General features: G+C 45.6%; 1 protein-coding gene across 1 annotated transcript in view; it reads left to right on the top strand.

Moving 5' to 3' along the window:
* The window catches only part of LOC311119756 (cysteine-rich motor neuron 1 protein-like), a gene marked incomplete at both ends in the record, with an annotated part of 42,947 nt that overhangs the window by 11,311 nt on the left and 12,732 nt on the right, over positions 1-18,904 (top strand). Inside the window, 3 exons of the mRNA XM_084194414.1 lie at positions 5,515-5,757; positions 6,875-6,995; positions 7,146-7,267. Coding sequence (XP_084050540.1) covers positions 5,515-5,757; positions 6,875-6,995; positions 7,146-7,267 — 486 coding nt within the window. The remainder of the gene's footprint in view (positions 1-5,514; positions 5,758-6,874; positions 6,996-7,145; positions 7,268-18,904) is intronic.

The following is an 18,904-nucleotide window of genomic DNA, read 5'->3' as shown; positions in this document are numbered from 1 at the left end:
TCATTCAGATGTTCATTGGCAAACTTTAGACGGCCCTGTATATGTGCTTTCTTGAGCAGGGGGACCTTGCGGGCACTGCAGGATTTCAGTCCTTCACGGCGTAGTGTGTTACCAATTGTTTCTTGGTGACTATGGTCCCAGCTGCCTTGAGATCATTGACAAGATCCTCCCGTGTAGTTCTGGGCTGATTCCTCACTGTTCTCATGATCATTGCAACTCCATGAGGTGAGATCTTGCATGGAGCCCCAGGCAGAGGGAGATTGACAGTTATTTTGTGTTTCTTCCATTTGCGAATAATCGCACCAACTGTTGTCACCTTCTCACTAAGCTGCTTGGCGATGGTCTTGTAGCCCATTCCAGCCTTGTGTAGGTCTACAATCTTGTCCCTGACATTCTTGGAGAGCTCTTTGGTCTTGGCCATGGTGGAGAGTTTGGAATCTGATTGATTGATTGCTTCTATGGACAGGTGTCTTTTATACAGGTAACAAACTGAGATTAGGAGCACTCCCTTTAAGAGTGTGCTCCTAATCTCAGCTCGTTACCTATATAAAAGACACCTGGGAGCCAGAAATCTTTCTGATTGAGAGGGGGTCAAGTACAGTGCATTCTGAAAGTATTCAGACCCCTTGACTTTTTCCTTATTCTAAAATTGATTAAATAATTTTTTCCCTCATCAATCGACACTCAATACTCCATAAAAAGTATCTGAAGAGAAGAATGGGAATAACTCCCCAAATACAGGTGCGCCAAGCTTGTAGCATCATACCCAAGAAGACTCATGGCTGTAATCGCTGCCAAAGGTGCTTCAAGAAAGTACTGAGTGAAGGGTCTGAATATTTATGTAAATGTGATATTTCAGTTTTCAGTTTTTTATTTGTATATATTTGCATAATGACAAAGAAAAAACAGGTTAATAGAAATTGTTGCTGATTTATTACAAATAGAAAAGTGAAATATCACATTTACATAAGTATTCAGACCCTTTACTCAGTACTTTATTGAGGCACTTTGGGTATGACGCTACAAGCTTGGCACACCTGTATTTGGGGAGTTTCTCCCATTCTTCTCTGCAGAACCTCTCAAGCTCTGTCAGGTTGAATAGGGAGCGTCGCTGCACAGCTATTTTCAGGTCTCTCTAGAGATGTTCGATCGGGTTCAAGTCCGGGCTCTGGCTGGGCCTCTCAAGCACATTCAGAGACTTGTCCTGAAGCCACTCCTGTGTTGTCTTGGCTGTGTGCTTAGGGTCGTTGTCCTGTTGGAAGGTGAACCTTTGCCCCAGTCTGAGGTCGTGAGCTCTCTGGAGCAGGTTTTCATCAAGGATCTCTCTGCACTTTGCTCCGTTCATCTTTCCCTCGATCCTGACTAGTCTCCCAGTCCCTGCCGCTGAAAAACATCACCATACCATGATGCTGCCACCACCATGCTTCACCGCAGGGATGGTGCCAGGTTGTCTCTTGGCATTCATGTCAGAGTTCAATCTTGGTTTCATCAGACCAGAGAATCTTGTTTCTCATGGTCTGAGTCCTTTAGTGCCATTTGGCAAACTCCAAGCGGGCTGTCATGTGCCTTTTACTGAAGAGTGGCTTCGTCTGGCCTCTCTACCATAAAGGCCTGATTGGTGGAGTGCTGCAGAGATGGTTGTCTTTCTGGAAGGTTCTCTCATCTCCACAGAGGAAATCTGGAGCTCTGTCAGAGTGACCATCGGGTTGTTGGTCACCTCCCTGACCAAGGCCCTTCTCCGTTCAGTTTGTCCGGGCGGCCAGCTCTAGGAAGATTCTTGGTGGTTCCAAACTTCTTCCATTTAAGAATGATGGAGGCCACTGTATTCTTGGGGACCTTCAATGCAGCAGAATTTTTGTTGGTACCCTTCCCCAGATCGGTGCCTTGACACAGTCCTGTCTTGGAGCTCTACGGACAATTCCTTCGACCTCATAGCTTGGTTATTGCTCTGACATGCACTGTCAACTGTGGGACAGGTGTTTGTCATGCCCTGACTCTAGGGACTTGTATTGGTTGAGTCAGGGTGTGTATTTTCTGTGTTGGGTTTGTCTATGTTAGTTTCTAGATCGTTTAGATCTATGTTGGCCAGGGTGGTTCCCAATCAGAGGCAGCTGTAGCTCGTTGTCTCTGATTGGGGACCATACTTACGTAGCCTGTTGGCACTAGTAGGGTGTGGGATCTTGTTCCGTGTAAGGTATGTTTGTGTGTTACCTTGGACTTCACGTTTCGTTTGTTGTTTTGTCGTGTGTTTATTCGTGAAATAAATATGAATGCATATCACGCTGCGCCTTGGTCCTTCTCGTCCGTAAACGATCGTGACAGTGTGTGCCTTTCCAAATCATGTCCAATCAATTGAATTTACCACAGGTGGACTCCAATTCAGTTGTAGAAACATCTCAAGGATGATCAATGGAAAGAAGATGCACCTCAATTTCGAGTCTCATAGCAAAGGGTCTGAATAATTATGTAAATTTCGTAAAACCTGTTTTCGCTTTGTCATTATGCAGTATTGTGTGTAGATAGGTGAGGAAAATGTTTAATTTAATCCATTTTAGAATAAGGATGTAACGTAATGAATTGTGGAAAAAGTAAAGGGGTCTGAATACTTTCCGAATGCACTGTATGTACACACTCCGGACTCCGACATTGCTCATCCTAATATTCCATTATTTTACTTTTTTTTTGTTGATTTGTGTGTATTTTTATGTGTTGTTATATATTACTGCACTGTTTGTTGGAGCTAGGAACACAAGCATTTCGCTACACCTGCAATAACATCTGCTAAATATGTGTATGCGACCAATATATATATATATATATTTTTGATGCACATCACTTCACAATGGCAACTTTTTTCATTTGAAAAAATATTAAGTTATATTTTATTCAGTTATATTACATGTTTTCTTTTACTATAAAATAGGCGTGTCTTGACATTTTACATTTACATTTTAGTCATTTAGCAGACGCTCTTATCCAGAGCGACTTACAGGAGCAATTAGGGTTAAGTGCCTTGCTCAAGGGCACATTTACGTCATTTAGCAGACGCTCTTATCCAGAGCGACTTACAAATTGGTGCATTCACCCTATAGCCAGTGGGATAACCACTTTACAATTATTAATTAATTTATTTTATTTTATTTTATTATTATTATTTTTTTTTGGGGGGGGGGGGGGGTAGAAGGATTACTTTATCCTATCCCAGGTGTTCCTTAAAGAGGTGGGGTTTCAAATGTCTCCGGAAGGTGGTGAGTGACTCCGCTGTCCTGGCGTCGTGAGGGAGCTTGTTCCACCATTGGGGTGCCAGAGCAGCGAACAGTTTTGACTGGGCTGAGCGGGAACTATGTTTCCGCAGAGGAAGGGGAGCCAGCAGGCCAGAGGTGGATGAACGCAATGCCCTCGTTTGGGTGTAGGGACTGATCAGAGCCTGAAGGTACGGAGGTGCCGTTCCCCTCACTGCTCCATAGGCAAGCACCATGGTGACACCATCTTGACTGTGATAAGGACTCAGGAAATAAGAGTGTCTTGTCTACTAAATTAACAAAACAATGCAATGCCGTTGCACAGCCAAAGGCTTGTACAAGCAAGCATCACTGCTGAGGTTACTGCCTTTTTGAAGATTGTGTTTGACGATATAATATAACCAGTTGATATTACGGTTTCAATAAATAAAAATCAAAAAACGTAAAATGCTCATCCATAAGCTGGTTAAGACCTGTCTTATTGCACTGATGTAGGGTGGGAAGCCATACCGTGGCACAGTAGTCCAGGTCAGTTGTTATTATGGTGTGGTAGATTGTCAGGAGAATGTCCTTGGAGACGAACTCCCTTGCCCTTTTTAGAGCACCAAGCCCAGACATTTCCCTGTGACCAGGCTAGCGTGTTAAGTCCAGTGTAGGTGTTAGTCCAACTTCATCCCCAGGTACTTTATGGGGTTTACTTGTTCATAAGTGTTTTGTCCGTCTGTTATTGTGATACTTTTGCCTGTGTCTCAGCTTTTGTGGGTTGCCAAACAACATTGCCTTGGTCTTCTGAGGGTGTAGGGAGAGCTTGTTGTCAGTGAACCAAGCTGCTGCCCTCTTGATGTCATTTGACACTGCCTCCTCACACTCCCGGGTGGTCTTCGCTGAGTAGTACAGGACTGTGTCATCTGCATATAAATGTACGCAACATTTCTCCAGCACTGATGGAAGGTTATTTATGTAAATGCAGAAAAGTAGGGGTCCAAGTAAACTCCCTTGTGGGACTCCATTCACCACAGGTACATGGGCTGACTGTGTGCTCTGCAGTTTGGCGTACATTTTTACATTTACATCATTTAGCAGACGCTCTTATCCAGAGCAATTTACAGGAGCATTTAGGGTTAAGTGCCTTGCTCAAGGGCACATCGACAGATTTTTCACCTAGTCAGCTCTGGGATAAGAACCAGCGACCTTTCGATTACTGCCACAACGCTCTTAACCACTAAGCTACTTGCCGTGTACTGCTTCTCTGTAAGTATGATGTGAACCACTTTATTGCAGTGCTGTCAAAGCCTAATTTTGCAAGCTTCCTCAGGAGTGTGTGGTGGTGAACAGTGTCAAAATCTTTATTCAGATCCAAGAAGAGTGCTGCTGTGTCCTCCTGGCTGTTACAAGCCGACTTGCTGTCCTACACAACCCTTTGCACTGCTGTAGATGTGCTGTCTTCCTAAAGCCGCTTTGATAGGCTGTTGAGTGAGAAATAGTTGGCAACCTGTGTGTGCACCAGCCTTTCCAGCACATTGGAGACAGCACAATTTATACTGGATGGTAGTTGGCCATATCCGATTGTGTGTGTGTGTGCGTGCGTGCCACAGCCGATTTTGTGTGTTTGTGTGCGTGCGTGCCACATCCGATTGTGTGTGTTCAGCTTTCTGCCTGTTAGCCTCCTGCGTCTGTGTGTTATCCTGAAAGGGAGGGCATTAGCACGCGGCGCCTCTCTCAGTTCCTGTTTGTTTGCTGTACTCATAATTCCAGCAATTTACATTTTCACTTAATTTACGTTCACATCAATGTTGAATGCTTGTTTTACCTGCCCCTCTGGTGCACTTTTATACTTCCTTCATGTAGCTCTCTGTTTCAATAAAGGTTGGAGTCACAAATAAACTGTTGTGCTTCTGATGGAAAAGGGTTTGTGCTAATTGTGTGTATAAAATCTTGGACTTTGACCTGAATGGTCAATAGTCAATTTGATTGACTGCCCAGCCGACACATTTTAGTTCCTTGAATGTTCTTTGTAGGTTCTTAAATGTTAGCAATAACATTCCCGATTCCTCTAATGTCCATTTGCCCAATGTTCTGGGTGTCCCAAGAGTGTTCCTTTCAGAAACATTCCCTGAGAAAAACCTTCATGTTTTAAAGTTTCAGTTTGAAATTCCTTGAAAGTTTTTAACCATTACACTAAAGATAACAGCCAGGGCAGATTATTTCATCTGTAACTGTACAAATATTGGCTTAATGCTACAATCAACAATCTGATCTCTCTCTCATGCAGAGGAGCGGCCTGACTGTTCTAAGGCACGGTGTGAGGTGCAGTTCTCACCCCGCTGCCCTGAGGACTCGGTGCTAATCGAAGGCTACGCACCCCCTGGAGAGTGCTGTCCCCTGCCCAGCCGCTGTGTCTGCAGCCCTGCAGGGTGCCTGAGGAAGGTGTGCCAACCTGGATACCTCAACATATTGGTATCCAAGGGCTCTGGGAAGCCTGGAGAATGCTGCGACCTGTACGAGTGCAAGCCAGGTACACTAGCAACCAATAACAATTTCTAGCAACTATTTGTGACATGGCAATATTGTTTTCTGATTCTGATACTTAGCTCATTGTAGAAATAATAAATATAATAATATATTTCCCAAGCTCAATGCCCAAATTGTAGGCTACACTCATGAATGGCAGCTGTATCCTTCCGCCAGTGGTTTATCACCTGGCATAACGTAGGCCCTAGCCAACAGAAGTAGTGGTTGCTAGGATAGGAATGTGCTGGTGCCGTGATCTCCCTGTTCACATAAACAGACAGTATGACATATAACGCTGCAGTTAAAATACTGACACGTCTATTTTCTTAATACACTCTTCTCCCAATGTGCTCCTCTACAAGGTTTTTCATGGTTGTCTCTGTGTTGTGCCCTCCCTACAGGTATGCTATCTTAATTTGATCACTCTGTTGTCGCAAATACAAATTGTAGTCTATTCTAGGTTTAAAAAGGCTTCTAAAGTTTGTAATTTCCACTTTAAAATGTCAGACTTGATTTGTCCTTACGAAAAATGTATCACCCCTACAAAAATGTCCATTAATAATTCACATTTCCTGTTGCTGCAGGATTATTTTCCTGCTGTGAGAAACTGGTCAAATTAACATACTTACTGCAGCACTGATGATTCTCTCTGTGTTGTGCCCTACCTAGTGTTTAGTGTGGACTGCATCACTAATGGTTGTCTCTGTGTTTTACCCTACTGTACCTAGTGTTTAGTGTGGACTGCAGCAATGATGATTGTCTCTGTGTTGTGCCCTATCTAGTGTTTAGTGTGGACTGCAGCACTAATGGTTGTCTCTGTGTTTTACCCTACTGTACCTAGTGTTTAGTGTGGACTGCAGCACTGATGATTGTCTCTGTGTTGTGCCCTATCTAGTGTTTAGTGTGGACTGCAGCACTAATGGTTGTCTCTGTGTTTTACCCTACTGTACCTAGTGTTTAGTGTGGACTGCAGCAATGATGATTGTCTCTGTGTTGTACCCTATCTAGTGTTTAGTGTGGACTGCAGCACTAATGGTTGTCTCTGTGTTTTGCCCTACTGTATCTAGTGTATAGTGTGGACTGCAGCACTGATGATTGTCTCTGTGTTGTGCCCTATCTAGTGTTTAGTGTGGACTGCAGCACAGTGGAGTGCCCTCCTGTCCAGCAGGTTCAGTGTCCACCTGACAGCTATGAGACCCAGGTGCGTCTCACCGCGGACGGCTGCTGCACCCTTCCTACCAGGTGAGCCTCGACCTCCCCCTGAATGCAACAATCAATGCACTTTCTTTGGCAGTTATAAAAAGTAGTCAGGTGAAATAAGTCAGGTGTGAGGGTGTATCCATCTGATGTGGGCTAACTCTATGAATCCCCCTCTCTCCATCCCATCTCTAGGTGTGAGTGTTTGCCTGGTATGTGCAGTTTCCCACAATGCACCGCGGGAAGCTCCCCCAAGGTGGTCTCCCGCGGCGACGGTACCCCCGGGCGATGCTGTGATGTGTACGAGTGTATCAACGGTGAGTTTGGCTCTCTCCCTCCACTTGGCTCTGAACTGAACTGCACAGCGCCCGTCTCACTGTGTCTGAGCTGTTATACAGGGTGATGGTAAAGCCCTGTTTTCCTGCTTTCTTCTCCGGTTACTTTTGAAAGAATATTGTGCCAGACCAGCTAACGGGGGAGGTTAGGAGATAAGCACTAAGAAGACATGAAAATATTTACAATGAATATATTTACACTCGGCGAGCGTGTTTGATAAATACAACCGTATACCTAGCTGGATGTTAGGTGGAACACGCAATGGGAAAATCCTTCTAACAACAAGATAGCATGTTGACTGTTGAAGAGGGTTGTCGGTGGAGTGTACTCAGTGAGAGGATGGTAGTAGAAGAGAATATAGATGTTACAGCAATACACATCAGGGGTAGAATTGTGTGGGAATGTGACATGATATTGTCAGGTAAAAAGTGTTGTTGTTTTTTATAACTGAACTCTTGGTAAATTAACAATGGTGAGTTCCCAGTTACGTTTTAAAAATTCCACCCCTGAGATTAGTAGACCTACAGTAAAAAATACTGGCAACACAAGTAAAATATCAGCCAGACTTTGAAAAGAAAAGGAGGGCAATATGCTCGTATAAGTGTGTGTGGTAAAGAACAGCATCAAACCAGCAGCTTTTGGGCTGTAGATTCTGCAGGTTGAAGAAGAGTGTAAATGTGACTCGTTTCAGGAAACTAGGCGTATGTCCCGCGTCACTACTTCACAGGAGAGGCATTTGAACGTAAATAAAAAATGCATTTAAGAAATTCATTTTTTGGCAGATATGCCTTCTGGAACATGTGAACTTGCATGTGCCTTAATAACAAACTTGTATGCCATCTGTAAATACAAATACAATTGTTAAATTACGAGCCTAGTTGGTTTAGCCACGGAAAAAGACAGGAACCTTCCCGCTAGCCATGATTGGCTGAGACAATGGAAGGGATGGACATGCCGAGAGATAAGTTCAGATTGGTCTGCCATGTAGGTAATCCTTTCTAATGCAGCTTTTTAAAAATATATCACGAAGAACTGCAAAAGTGTTGATAATGCTCTCCACTTTCTGGAGGACCAAGTTTTGAAATCAGTGGAATGCCCGATGGAAGCAGAGTATGATAGCTAAGGAGATGGAGAAAATTCAGGCATTTGATTGCAAATATGCGGAGGGAGTTGAAAAGAGAACACAGAAGGCTGTTGTATAAAACACCTGTCTCCAGATTACATCTTCAAACTAAGGGCAACCATGGCATCCATGACAGAGAGGGAGAAGCGTTCATTCATGTATATGGGTAAGAGAGTCTAGCTGGCTACATTTTCAGATATTATATATGTTTCTAATTTTATCAGAAAGTTGTTTTCATTGCAAGTTAATGCATACTGTTAGCTAGCTAGCTAACATTAGCTGGCTGGCTGGCTCGCTAGCTAACATTACGTGATCTGTGTAGTAATATTATTCGTATCTCAGAGCCATTTGCATTGCTAGTTATAGCCTAATGTCAGCTAGCTAGCTAACATTGAACCTAGTTGGTTAGCTTTAGCTACCTGTAGATGCATGCAGGGTAGTAACGTTATGAGTTGGGATTGTGGTTCATTGTTTAGCTAGCTAGCTACATGTCTAAACAAAAGACTAAACTATGCAAGTAACCATTTCACTGTACCGTTTACACCTTCTGTATCCTTTGCATGTGACAAATAAACTTCAATTTTATTTGATATAGTATGTGTTTACCAGAGACGGTAATGTGAAGAACAACATGACCTGCACCAAAGTCAAACTAGGATATAACGTTAGGCCAACGAGACAGTGTCCATGTTCAAAAATTATCCGGTACAATGCCCTGCTTGTATTTCGTCACAATCACAACCGTAAGCTATTTTCTGTAATTAGATCGCCATTAACTTGTAAATAATGATCTTGTTGTGAGTTTATTTTCCTGTAATAATGGAACAAATTAGCTAAAGTTAAGACGTTGTCAGCTATATGGTCATAACAAGCTAGAAACTAACCAAAACATTGTTTAGATGGATGGGTTTATTGGTGTTAAAATACACCAGTTATGCTATTTTGGACCACCAGGCAGCTGATGTCTGTCGTTTTTGTGTTTATACTTTTCCATAACGACAACGACAAGTTTGATGTCGGACGACAATGTTCATGATGTCACTGCGACAACTGTATACAGACATGTCGATAGACGTAGTATAAACCAGCATTTAGTCTTGAAATCTTTGGTTGTTTAGTACACTTCCGTACTCACTCTGTTTAGCACATGGCCTCACATGTGAATCCTTAAAGAGCTGGTTGAATGGGCAGAGGATGCTTTTCATATTAAAGCAAATTCTCAAGGATTCATGGAGCCCACATTATGAGCGGTGGTGAACTTTCAAGGGAGAGCTAGCCATTAAAATAATAATTTCAAGATATTGCGTTTAATAGAAGGAAATCTATAGTATATAAAAAATCAAATAAGTTAGAAAATATTGCTCCTTGGCTCTGAGAGGAGGTCTAAGAGAGCCATGTGTCACGATCGTTTACAGACGGGACGGACCAAGGCGCAGCGTGATATGCATACATGTTTATTTATATTGAATAAACACCACGACAAAACAACAAATGAAACGAAACGTGAAGTCCAAGGTAGACAAACAACATACCTCACACGGAACAAGATCCCACCACCCACTAGTGCCAATAGGCTGCCTAAGTATGGTCCCCAATCAGAGACAACGAGCGACAGCTGCCTCTGATTGAGAACCACACCGGACAACATAGATCTAGACATACTAGATTCTACAACAATGAACAAACACAACAAGGAAAATCACACCCTGACTCAACAAATAAGAGTCCTCAGAGTCAGGGCGTGACACCATGGCATACTGTATGTTGTAAATGACGTGGGAAAAGCAAATATACTGTAGCGAGGAGGAGGTTTTTCTGTTGGTTGACGTTGGGGCGACAGGGGAGAGGGTGTGACAGGCAGTACCGTGCTTTCCTTCCCCCCTTAGCCCTATTAGCTAGAACAAACATCTGTTGGCGATGTAGAGCCAGGGGTCTGTGTCATCCCTACATCCTGCTGCAAAATTGCCCTTTGTATATTTGGTGATTTCAGAACAAAGAGACATGCGTTCAGAGATCTGCCCTCAGAACATCAAAGCACCAAACAGAAATATACACTGATTGAACAGCTGGCTCTAAGGTTGCTTTATCTGTCTGCCTGAAGGGAGGGAGGGAGGAATTAATATTCTGCCGCTGAAGGGGGTGGAGGGTGGAAAGGAAACGGGGAGTGAAGATGAACTCATCCTTAAAGGGTGGAAACTGATCTGGGGATCAATAGAACAACAGCTGTTGAGTCAGGTCACCACATGATTGTAAATTAAATGGCATGCGGTGGTGTTAGTGTTATAAGCAGGGAAAGTTATTATTCTAAACACTCACTCAGCAGGCTACAGGTCTTACTAAGGAAGTTGATAAAGACAACACTTTGTAATAAATATGGAATTTGTTTGTGAGTCATGGAATTAGTGTAGTTGGGGAAAGAATCTATCAATTGTTGAATAGAATAGAATATAGTCATAGAGCTTACTACAGATGTATGATCTAAATTTGATCATCGTGATCCAGGAGAACTTTCCTGCAATGCAGGAAATGTAAAACTTGTAATCCACATAATAATTCACATTTCCTGTTGCTGCAGGATTATTTTCCTGCTGTAGCAAACTGTCTAAATTTAAGATCCTACGTCTGTACACTACAAGTTATGCTGCATTTAGTGGAGCCAGATGTTTTATAAATGTGCCTGTTGTGCCTTTATTTTATTTTATTTTATTTCACCTTTATTTAACCAGGTAAGCCAGTTGAGAACAAGTTCTCATTTACAACTGCGACCTGGCCAAGATAAAGCAAAGCAGTGCGATTAAAAACAACAACAACAACACAGAATTACACATGGGATAAACAAAACATACAGTCAATAACACAATAGAAAATCTATATACAGTGTGTGCAAATGTAGTAAGTTATGGAGGTAAGGCAATAAATAGGCCATAGTGCAAAATAATTTAAATGTAGTATTAACACTGGAGTGATATATGTGCAGAAGATGATGTGCAAATAGAGATACTGGGGTGCAAATGAGCAAAATAAATAACAATATGGGGATGAGGTAGTTGGGTGGGCTAATTACAGATGGTCTGTATACAGGTGCAGTGATCGGTAAGCTGCTCTGACAACTGATGCTTAAAGTTAGTGAGGGAGATAAGAGTCTCCAGCTTCAGAGATTTTTGCAGTTCGTTCCAGTCATTTGCAGCAGAGAACTGGAAGGAATGGCGGCCAAAGGAGGTGTTGGCTTTGGGGATGACCAGTGAGATATACCTGCTGGAGCGCATACTACAGGTGGGTGTTGCTATTGAGACCAATGAGCTAAGATAAGGCAGGGGTTTGCCTAGCAGAGATTTATAGATGACCTGGAGCCAGTGGGATTGGCGACGAATATGTAGTAAGGGCCAGCCAATGAGAGCGTACAGGTCACAATGGATGGCACTGTGATAGACTACATCCAATTTGCTGAGTAGAGTGTTGGAGGCTATTTTGTAAATGACATTGCCGAAGTCAAGGATCGGTAGGATAGTCAGTTTTACGAGGGCATGTTTGGCAGCATGAGTGAAGGAGGCTTTGTGTGAAATAGGAAGCCGATTCTAGATTTAACTTTGGATTGGAGATGCTTAATGTGAGTCTGGAAGGAGAGTTTACGATCTAACCAGACACCTAGGTATTTGTAGTTGTCCACATATTCTAAGTCAGACCCGCCAAAAGTAGTGATTCTAGTCAGGCGGGCGGGTGCAAGCAGCGTTCGATTGAAGAGCATGTATTTAGTTTACTAGCGTTTAAGAGCAGTTGGAGGCTACGGAAGGAGTGTTGTATGGCATTGAAGCTCGTTTGGAGGTTGTTAACACAGTATCCAATGAAGGGCCAGATGTATACAAAATGGTGTCGTCTACGTAGAGGTGGATCTGAGAGTCACCAGCAGCAAGAGCGACATCATTGATATACACAGAGAATAGAGTCAGCCCGAGAATTGAACCCTGTGGCACCCCCATAGAGACTGCCAAAGGTCCAGACAACAGGCACTCCGATTTGACACATTGAACTCTATCTGAGAAGTAGTTGGTGAACCAGGCGAGGCAGTCATTTGAGAAACCAAGGCTATTTAGTCTGCCAATAAGAATGCAGTGATTGACAGATTGAAAGCCTTGGCCAGGTCGATGAAGACGGCTGCACAGTACTGTCTTTTATTGATCGCGGTTATAATATCGTTTAGGACCTTGAGCGTGGCTAAGGTGCACCCATGATCAGCTCGGAAACCAGATTGCATAGCGGAGAAGGTACGGTGGGATTCGAAATGGTTGGTGATCTGTTTGTTAACTTGGCTTTCAAATACTTTCGAAAGGCAGGGCAGGATGGATATAGGTCTGTAACAGTTTGGATCTAGAGTGTCACCCCCTTTGAAGAGGGGGATGACCGCGGCAGCTTTACAATCTCTGGGGATCTTAGATGATACGAAACAGGCTAGTAACAGGGGTTGCTACAATTTCGGCGGCTAATTTTAGAAAGAAAGGGTCCAGATTGTCTAGCCCAGCTGATTTGTAGGGGTCCAGATTTTGCAGCTCTTTCATAACATAATTTATCTGAATGTGGGTGAAGGAGAAGGGGGGGGGGGGGCATGGGCAAGTTGCAGCGGAGGGTGCAGAGCTGGTGGCTGGGGTAGGGGTATCCAGGTGGAAAGCATGGCCAGCCGTAGCAAAATGCTTATTGAAATTCTCGATTATCGTAGATTTATCGGTGGTGACAGTGTTTCCTAGCCTCAGTGCAGTGGGCAGCTGGGAGGAGGTGCTCTTATTCTCCATGGACTTTACAGTGTCCCAAAACCTTTTGGAGTTAGTGCTACAGGATGCACATTTCTGTTTGAAAAAGCTAGCATTTGCTTTCCTAACTGATTGTGTATATTTGTTCCTGACTTCCCTGAAAAGTTGCATATCGCGCGGGCTGTTCGATGCTAATGCAGTATGCCATAGGATGTTTTTGTGCTGGTCAAGGGCAGTCAAGTCTGGGGTGAACCAGGGGCTATATCTGTTCTTAGTTCTGCATTTTTTGAATGGGGCATGCTTATTTAAGATGGAAAGGAAAGCACTTTTAAAGAACAACCAGGCATCCTCTACTGACGGAATGAGGTCAATATCCATCAAGGATACCCGGGCCAGGTCAGTTAGAAAGGCCTGCTCGCTGAAGTGTTTTAGGGAGCGTTTGACAGCAATGAGGGGTGGTCGTTTGACCGCGGACCCAGTACGGACCCAGTACGGACGCAGGCAATGAGGCAGTGATCGCTGAGATCCTGGTTGAAGACAGCGGAGGTGTATTTAGAGGGTAAATTAGTCAGGATGATATCTATGAGGGTGCCCATGTTTACGGATTTAGGGTTGTACCTGGTAGGTTCCTTGATAATTTGTGTGAGATTGAGGGCATCTAGTTTAGATTGTAGGACGGCCAGGGTGTTAAGCATATCCCAGTTTAGGTCACCAAATAGTACGAACTCTGAGGATAGATGGGGGGCAATCAATTCACATATGGTGTCCAGGGCACTGCTGGGGGCTGAGGGGGGTCTGTGGCAAGCGGCAACAGTGAGAGACTTATTTCTGGAAATGTGGATTTTTAGAAGTAGAAGCTCAAACTGTTTGGGCACAGACCTGGATAGTATGATAGAGCTCTACAGCCTATCTCTACAGTAGATTGCAACTCTGCCCCCTTTGGCAGTTATATCTAGATGGAACATTTTGTAGTTGGGAATAGAAATTTCAGTGTGCTAACACAGTGAATAACTCAAATTTAGGGAGGAGGCTTCTGATGTTAACATGCAAGAAACAAAGGCTTTTACGGTTACAGAAGTCAACAAATGATAGCGCCTGGGGAGTAGTAGTGATACTGGGGGCTACAGGGCCTGGGTTAACCTCTACATCACCAGAGGAGCAGAGGAGGAGTAGAATAAGGATACGACTAAAGGCTTTAAGAACTGGTCTTCTAGTGCGTTGGGTACAGAGAATAAAAGGGGCAGATTTCCGGGCGTTGTAGAATAGGGGGCATTATGTACAGACAAGGATATGGAAGGATATGAGTACAGTGGAGGTAAACCTAAGCGTTGGGTAACGATGAAAGAGATAGCATCACTGGAGGCACCGATTGAGCTGGTCTCCGCGTGTGTAGGGGGTGGGACAAAGGAGCTATCTGAGACAGGTTGAGTGGGACTGGGGGTTCTACAGTGAAATTATATAATAAGAACTAACCAAAACAGCAATAGGTAAGGCATATTGACATGGGAGAGAGGCATAAAGCAATCACAGGTGTTATTCGAGAGAGCTAAGACAACAACTGGTAATGGCAACGAAAATTTGTGCTGAGGCTAAACAGATAAACAGGACAGATAAACAGGATGGGGTACCATGTAAAGGAACAGTCCAGCAGGCATCACCTGTGTAGTTGAGTGATCATAAGGTCCAGTGAACAGCAATATGTGAGTCCGGGAGCAAGTTCGATGGCTGCTACGGCACAGGCGAGCAGGAGGCACGGCTGTTGATTATGTGTGCTAGTGGGCCGAGGCTAGCAGATGGATCTTCGTGGTCGTCACAACAGGAAGCCTGTTGTAACCACATCAGGCGATTACGTCGGGAGACCAGTCGTGATGGATCGGCGGGGCTCCGTGTCGACACTAGGATAGTCCCGTCCGGTTGACAGAGAGGTAGATAGCCGGGAGATGGGCCTGGTTCGAGGCTAGCTCAAGGCTAACTGGTGCTAGCTTCGGGACAGTGGTGATTAGCCAACAACAACAACATCCATTCGGTTGCAGCTAGCTAGTTGCGATGATCCGGTGTTAAAGGTCCAGTGATTCAGTGATTCCGGCAGAAAATCCGATATGTTCTGGGTCGATAGCGCGCTGTGCAGACTGGCCAATAATTGTCCAGGCTAGAGCTGGCTGGTAGGTAGTGCAGGCCACGGACAATAGTGAAAACCACTAACGGTGGCTAATAGCATGTAGCTAGCAAGTAGCTAGTTAGCTGGCTAGTTTCAGCCGCTTCTAGATAAAAAGGTATAAGAAATAATAGAATCCGTTCCACATTGGGTGAGGCGGGTTGCAGGAAAGTATATTTAGTTGAAGGATGAAAAGTGAGATTGAGAAATATATACGAAAAAGACAAAAAACTAAAAAACAGGCTATTTACACGAGCACCTTACAGAATACACGACCGCACTGCTACGCCATCTTAGATTTTTAGCCACCTGTTTATCCGTCTGCGGTGTGCTCTACTCTCTTTCCGAGCGTCATGCGGTGACAAAGGAGCAGTAAAGGCTGACAATCTCTGTTGGCACTTATGGCAGATACACTTAAAGTTGGCATTTCTATTGAATGTGTGTGGCATTTGGACCGAGTGTGTAAAGTGCTACATTGCAAGTGGACATGCCGGTCTGTCCTTTATTCAGTAGTTGCAGAAGGCCACTCATGCTTGAAGGAGGCAGTTGAGAGGAGCCTTCGGTCTGGAAGAAGAGGGGACATACAGTATCTGCCTATTCATGCCCTGCAACGAAAATATTAAGAAGCAGGTTGATGCTATCCCAGGCAGGCTGTTGCTATCTAACAGCATCTAGACAGCCATCTCTTTTCTGAAGACTGATCTGACCACATTGATGTCTCTCCATTTTCCTATGAGACTTTGCATAAACATATATCAGATGTATAACACACACACGCACACTGACTGATAGACTATATGATTACTTATTTATCTATCTCTATGAATCAGACATGATTCATTCTGATGAAAGCAGAACACACCCTATTGACTTTCAGATCATTAATGCTTAGGGCAGTTCAGGTTTATTCAGCCTGCCCATTTCAGGGCTGTGTCACGGTTTCGGCCGAGGCTGCTCCTCTTCCTTGTTCGGGCGGACTTCGGCGGTCGTCGTCTCCGGAGTACTAGCTGCCACCGTTCGATGTTTCTTGTTCTTTTGGTTTTGTCTGTTCATAACACCTGTCCCTTATTTGTGTCTTGATTGTTCCCCTTATTTAGTTTGTGTGTTTGGGTCAGGTGTTATGCGTTATTGTTTTATGTCAGCCTGTGTCAGCTGTATCAGTCTCTCGTGGTTATTTTCGAGAGTTTGCACTGCGTGCGCTTCTTTCTTGTTTTCCGCACAGTGTTTCAGTGCGTATTGGTGCGCCACCCGGTTGGGGAGGCTATTTTGTCCATTTTTGGATTTACTAAAGTGTTTAACGTCATCCTGGTTCCTGCGTTTGATTCCACACACTCACACCACTCTGACAGAATAACGCATCGAAATGGAATCAGCAGGAGCGACCGCGCCGACCGCCGATATGGACGAACGTCTTCGTGGTCAGGAGGACCGAATGAACCAGGTCTGTCACGCCCTGGAGAGGGTGATGACCACTCTACACCGATGGGAGACCAGCGGGGTGCCCACACCTCCAACCACCGACCCAGCTCCAGCGGTCAGCCCTCCGGTGTCATCTCCGGAACCCAGTGGGATTCGGCTCTCGCTCCCGAGGGCGTACGACGGCTCCACCACCGGGTGTCAAGGGTTCCTGCTGCAGGTGGAGCTCTACCTCGCCACCGTACACCCGGCGCCCTCGGGACACGAGAGCGTCTCAGCCCTCATCTCCTGTCTCACCGGCAAGGCGTTGGAGTGGGCCAACGCCGAGTGGAGGAGAATGGACGCCGCAACCACGAACTATGCGGAGTTCTCCCGCCGCTTCCGTGCTGTATTCGACCATCCACCAGAAGGGAAGGCGGCGGGGGAACGTCTGTTCTACCTCCGACAGGGGATGAGGAGCGCACAGGACTTTGCCTTAGAGTTCCGGACCCTAGCGGCTGATGCAGGGTGGAATGAGCGGGCCCATATTGACCATTTCCGCTGCAGCCTCCGAGAGGACGTCCAGCGAGAGTTGGCGTGCAGGGACACGTCGTTAACTTTCGACCAACTGGTCGACATGGCCATCCGGCTGGATACCCTGCTCGCCACCCGTGGGCGTCCCGGAGGGGGGGGTTCGCCCATTCCACTTTCCAGCGCCTCCGAGCCGAGTCCTATGGAGCTCGGGGGTGCTGGCGCTAGGGAAAGGAGGAGGAGGAGCCCACGGGGACCCGGCCCGTGCACCAACTGTGGTCGTGGAGGGCACACTGCGGCTAGGTGCTGGGGCGGGTCCTCCAGGGGAGGAGATGGCAGGTCTAGCATTGGGGGGTCCCCCCAGGTGAGTAGGCGCCCTGCTTACCCAGAGCTTTCTGTCGTGCACCTAACCTTGCCTGTTTGTTTCCCACAGGTTGCACCTCGTTCCCAGCATAAGGCGCTGGTAGATTCAGGCGCAGCTGGGAATTTTATAGATCGCCAGTTCTGTTTAGAGTTAGGGATTCCCCTTCTTCCAGTGGATAAGCCTTTCCCCGTCCATGCCCTAGATAGCCGTCCGTTAGGGTCTGGGTTGATTAGGGAGGTCACAGCACCACTTCAGATGATGGCGCAGGAGGGTCATGAGGAGAGAATTCAGCTTTATCTGATTGACTCTCCTGCGTATCCGGTGGTGCTGGGTCTTCCCTGGTTGATGACTCATGACCCTATTATTGGGTGGCGAGAGAAAGCTCTTAAAGGGTGGTCTGCTCAATGTGAGGGGCGGTGTCTGGGTGTTTCCATAGGGGCGACCTCGGTGGAGAGTCCGAATCTAATGCCAGCACTGCAGATTCCCCCCGAGTATGAGGATTTGGCATTGGCGTTCAGTAAGACTAGGGCTGCGCAGCTGCCGCCTCATAGACGGGGGGATTGTGCGATAGATCTCCAGTCAGGCGCAGCTCTCCCGCGGAGCCATGTGTATCCCTTGTCTCAGGAGGAGAAGAAATCTATGGAGACATACATCTCTGAGTCTCTTGGACAGGGATACATACGGCCCTCCGTTTCACCCGTTTCCTCAAGTTTCTTTTTTGTGAAGAAGAAGGATGGAGGTCTGCGGCCGTGTATTGATTACCGCGGTCTCAATCAGATCACAGTGAAGTACAGCTATCCACTTCCTCTGATTGCGACTATGACGGAGTCACTGCACGGTGCGCAGTTCTTTACAAAATTGGATCTTAGGAGCGCATATAACTTGGTGCGCATCCGAAAGGGCGATGAATGGAAGACAGCGTTTAGCACGACTTCCGGGCACTACGAGTATCTAGTCATGCCATATGGGTTGATGAATGCTCCCTCAGTCTTCCAATCCTTCGTTGATGAGATTTTCCGGGACATGCAGGGACAGGGAGTGGTTGTGTACATCGACGACATTCTGGTGTATAGTCCTACCCGTGCTGAGCATGTAGCCCTGGTGCGCCGAGTATTGCGGAGGCTGTTGGAGCATGACCTATATGTCAAGGCAGAGAAATGTCTGTTTTTTCAGAAGTCGGTCTCCTTTCTGGGTTACCAGTTATCTGCGTCAGGGGTGAAGATGGAGGTAGACCGGGTGTCAGCTGTGCGTAATTGGCAGACCCCAACCACTGTGAAGGAGGTGCAACGGTTCTTGGGTTTTGCGAAT

The sequence above is a fragment of the Coregonus lavaretus genome (genome assembly GCF_964263955.1).
Source record: "Coregonus lavaretus genome assembly, contig: HAP1_SCAFFOLD_2309, whole genome shotgun sequence".
NCBI lineage: Eukaryota > Metazoa > Chordata > Actinopteri > Salmoniformes > Salmonidae > Coregonus > Coregonus lavaretus.
Note: the sequence above shows the minus strand (reverse complement) of the source record. Positions and strands in the feature narration are given on the sequence as shown.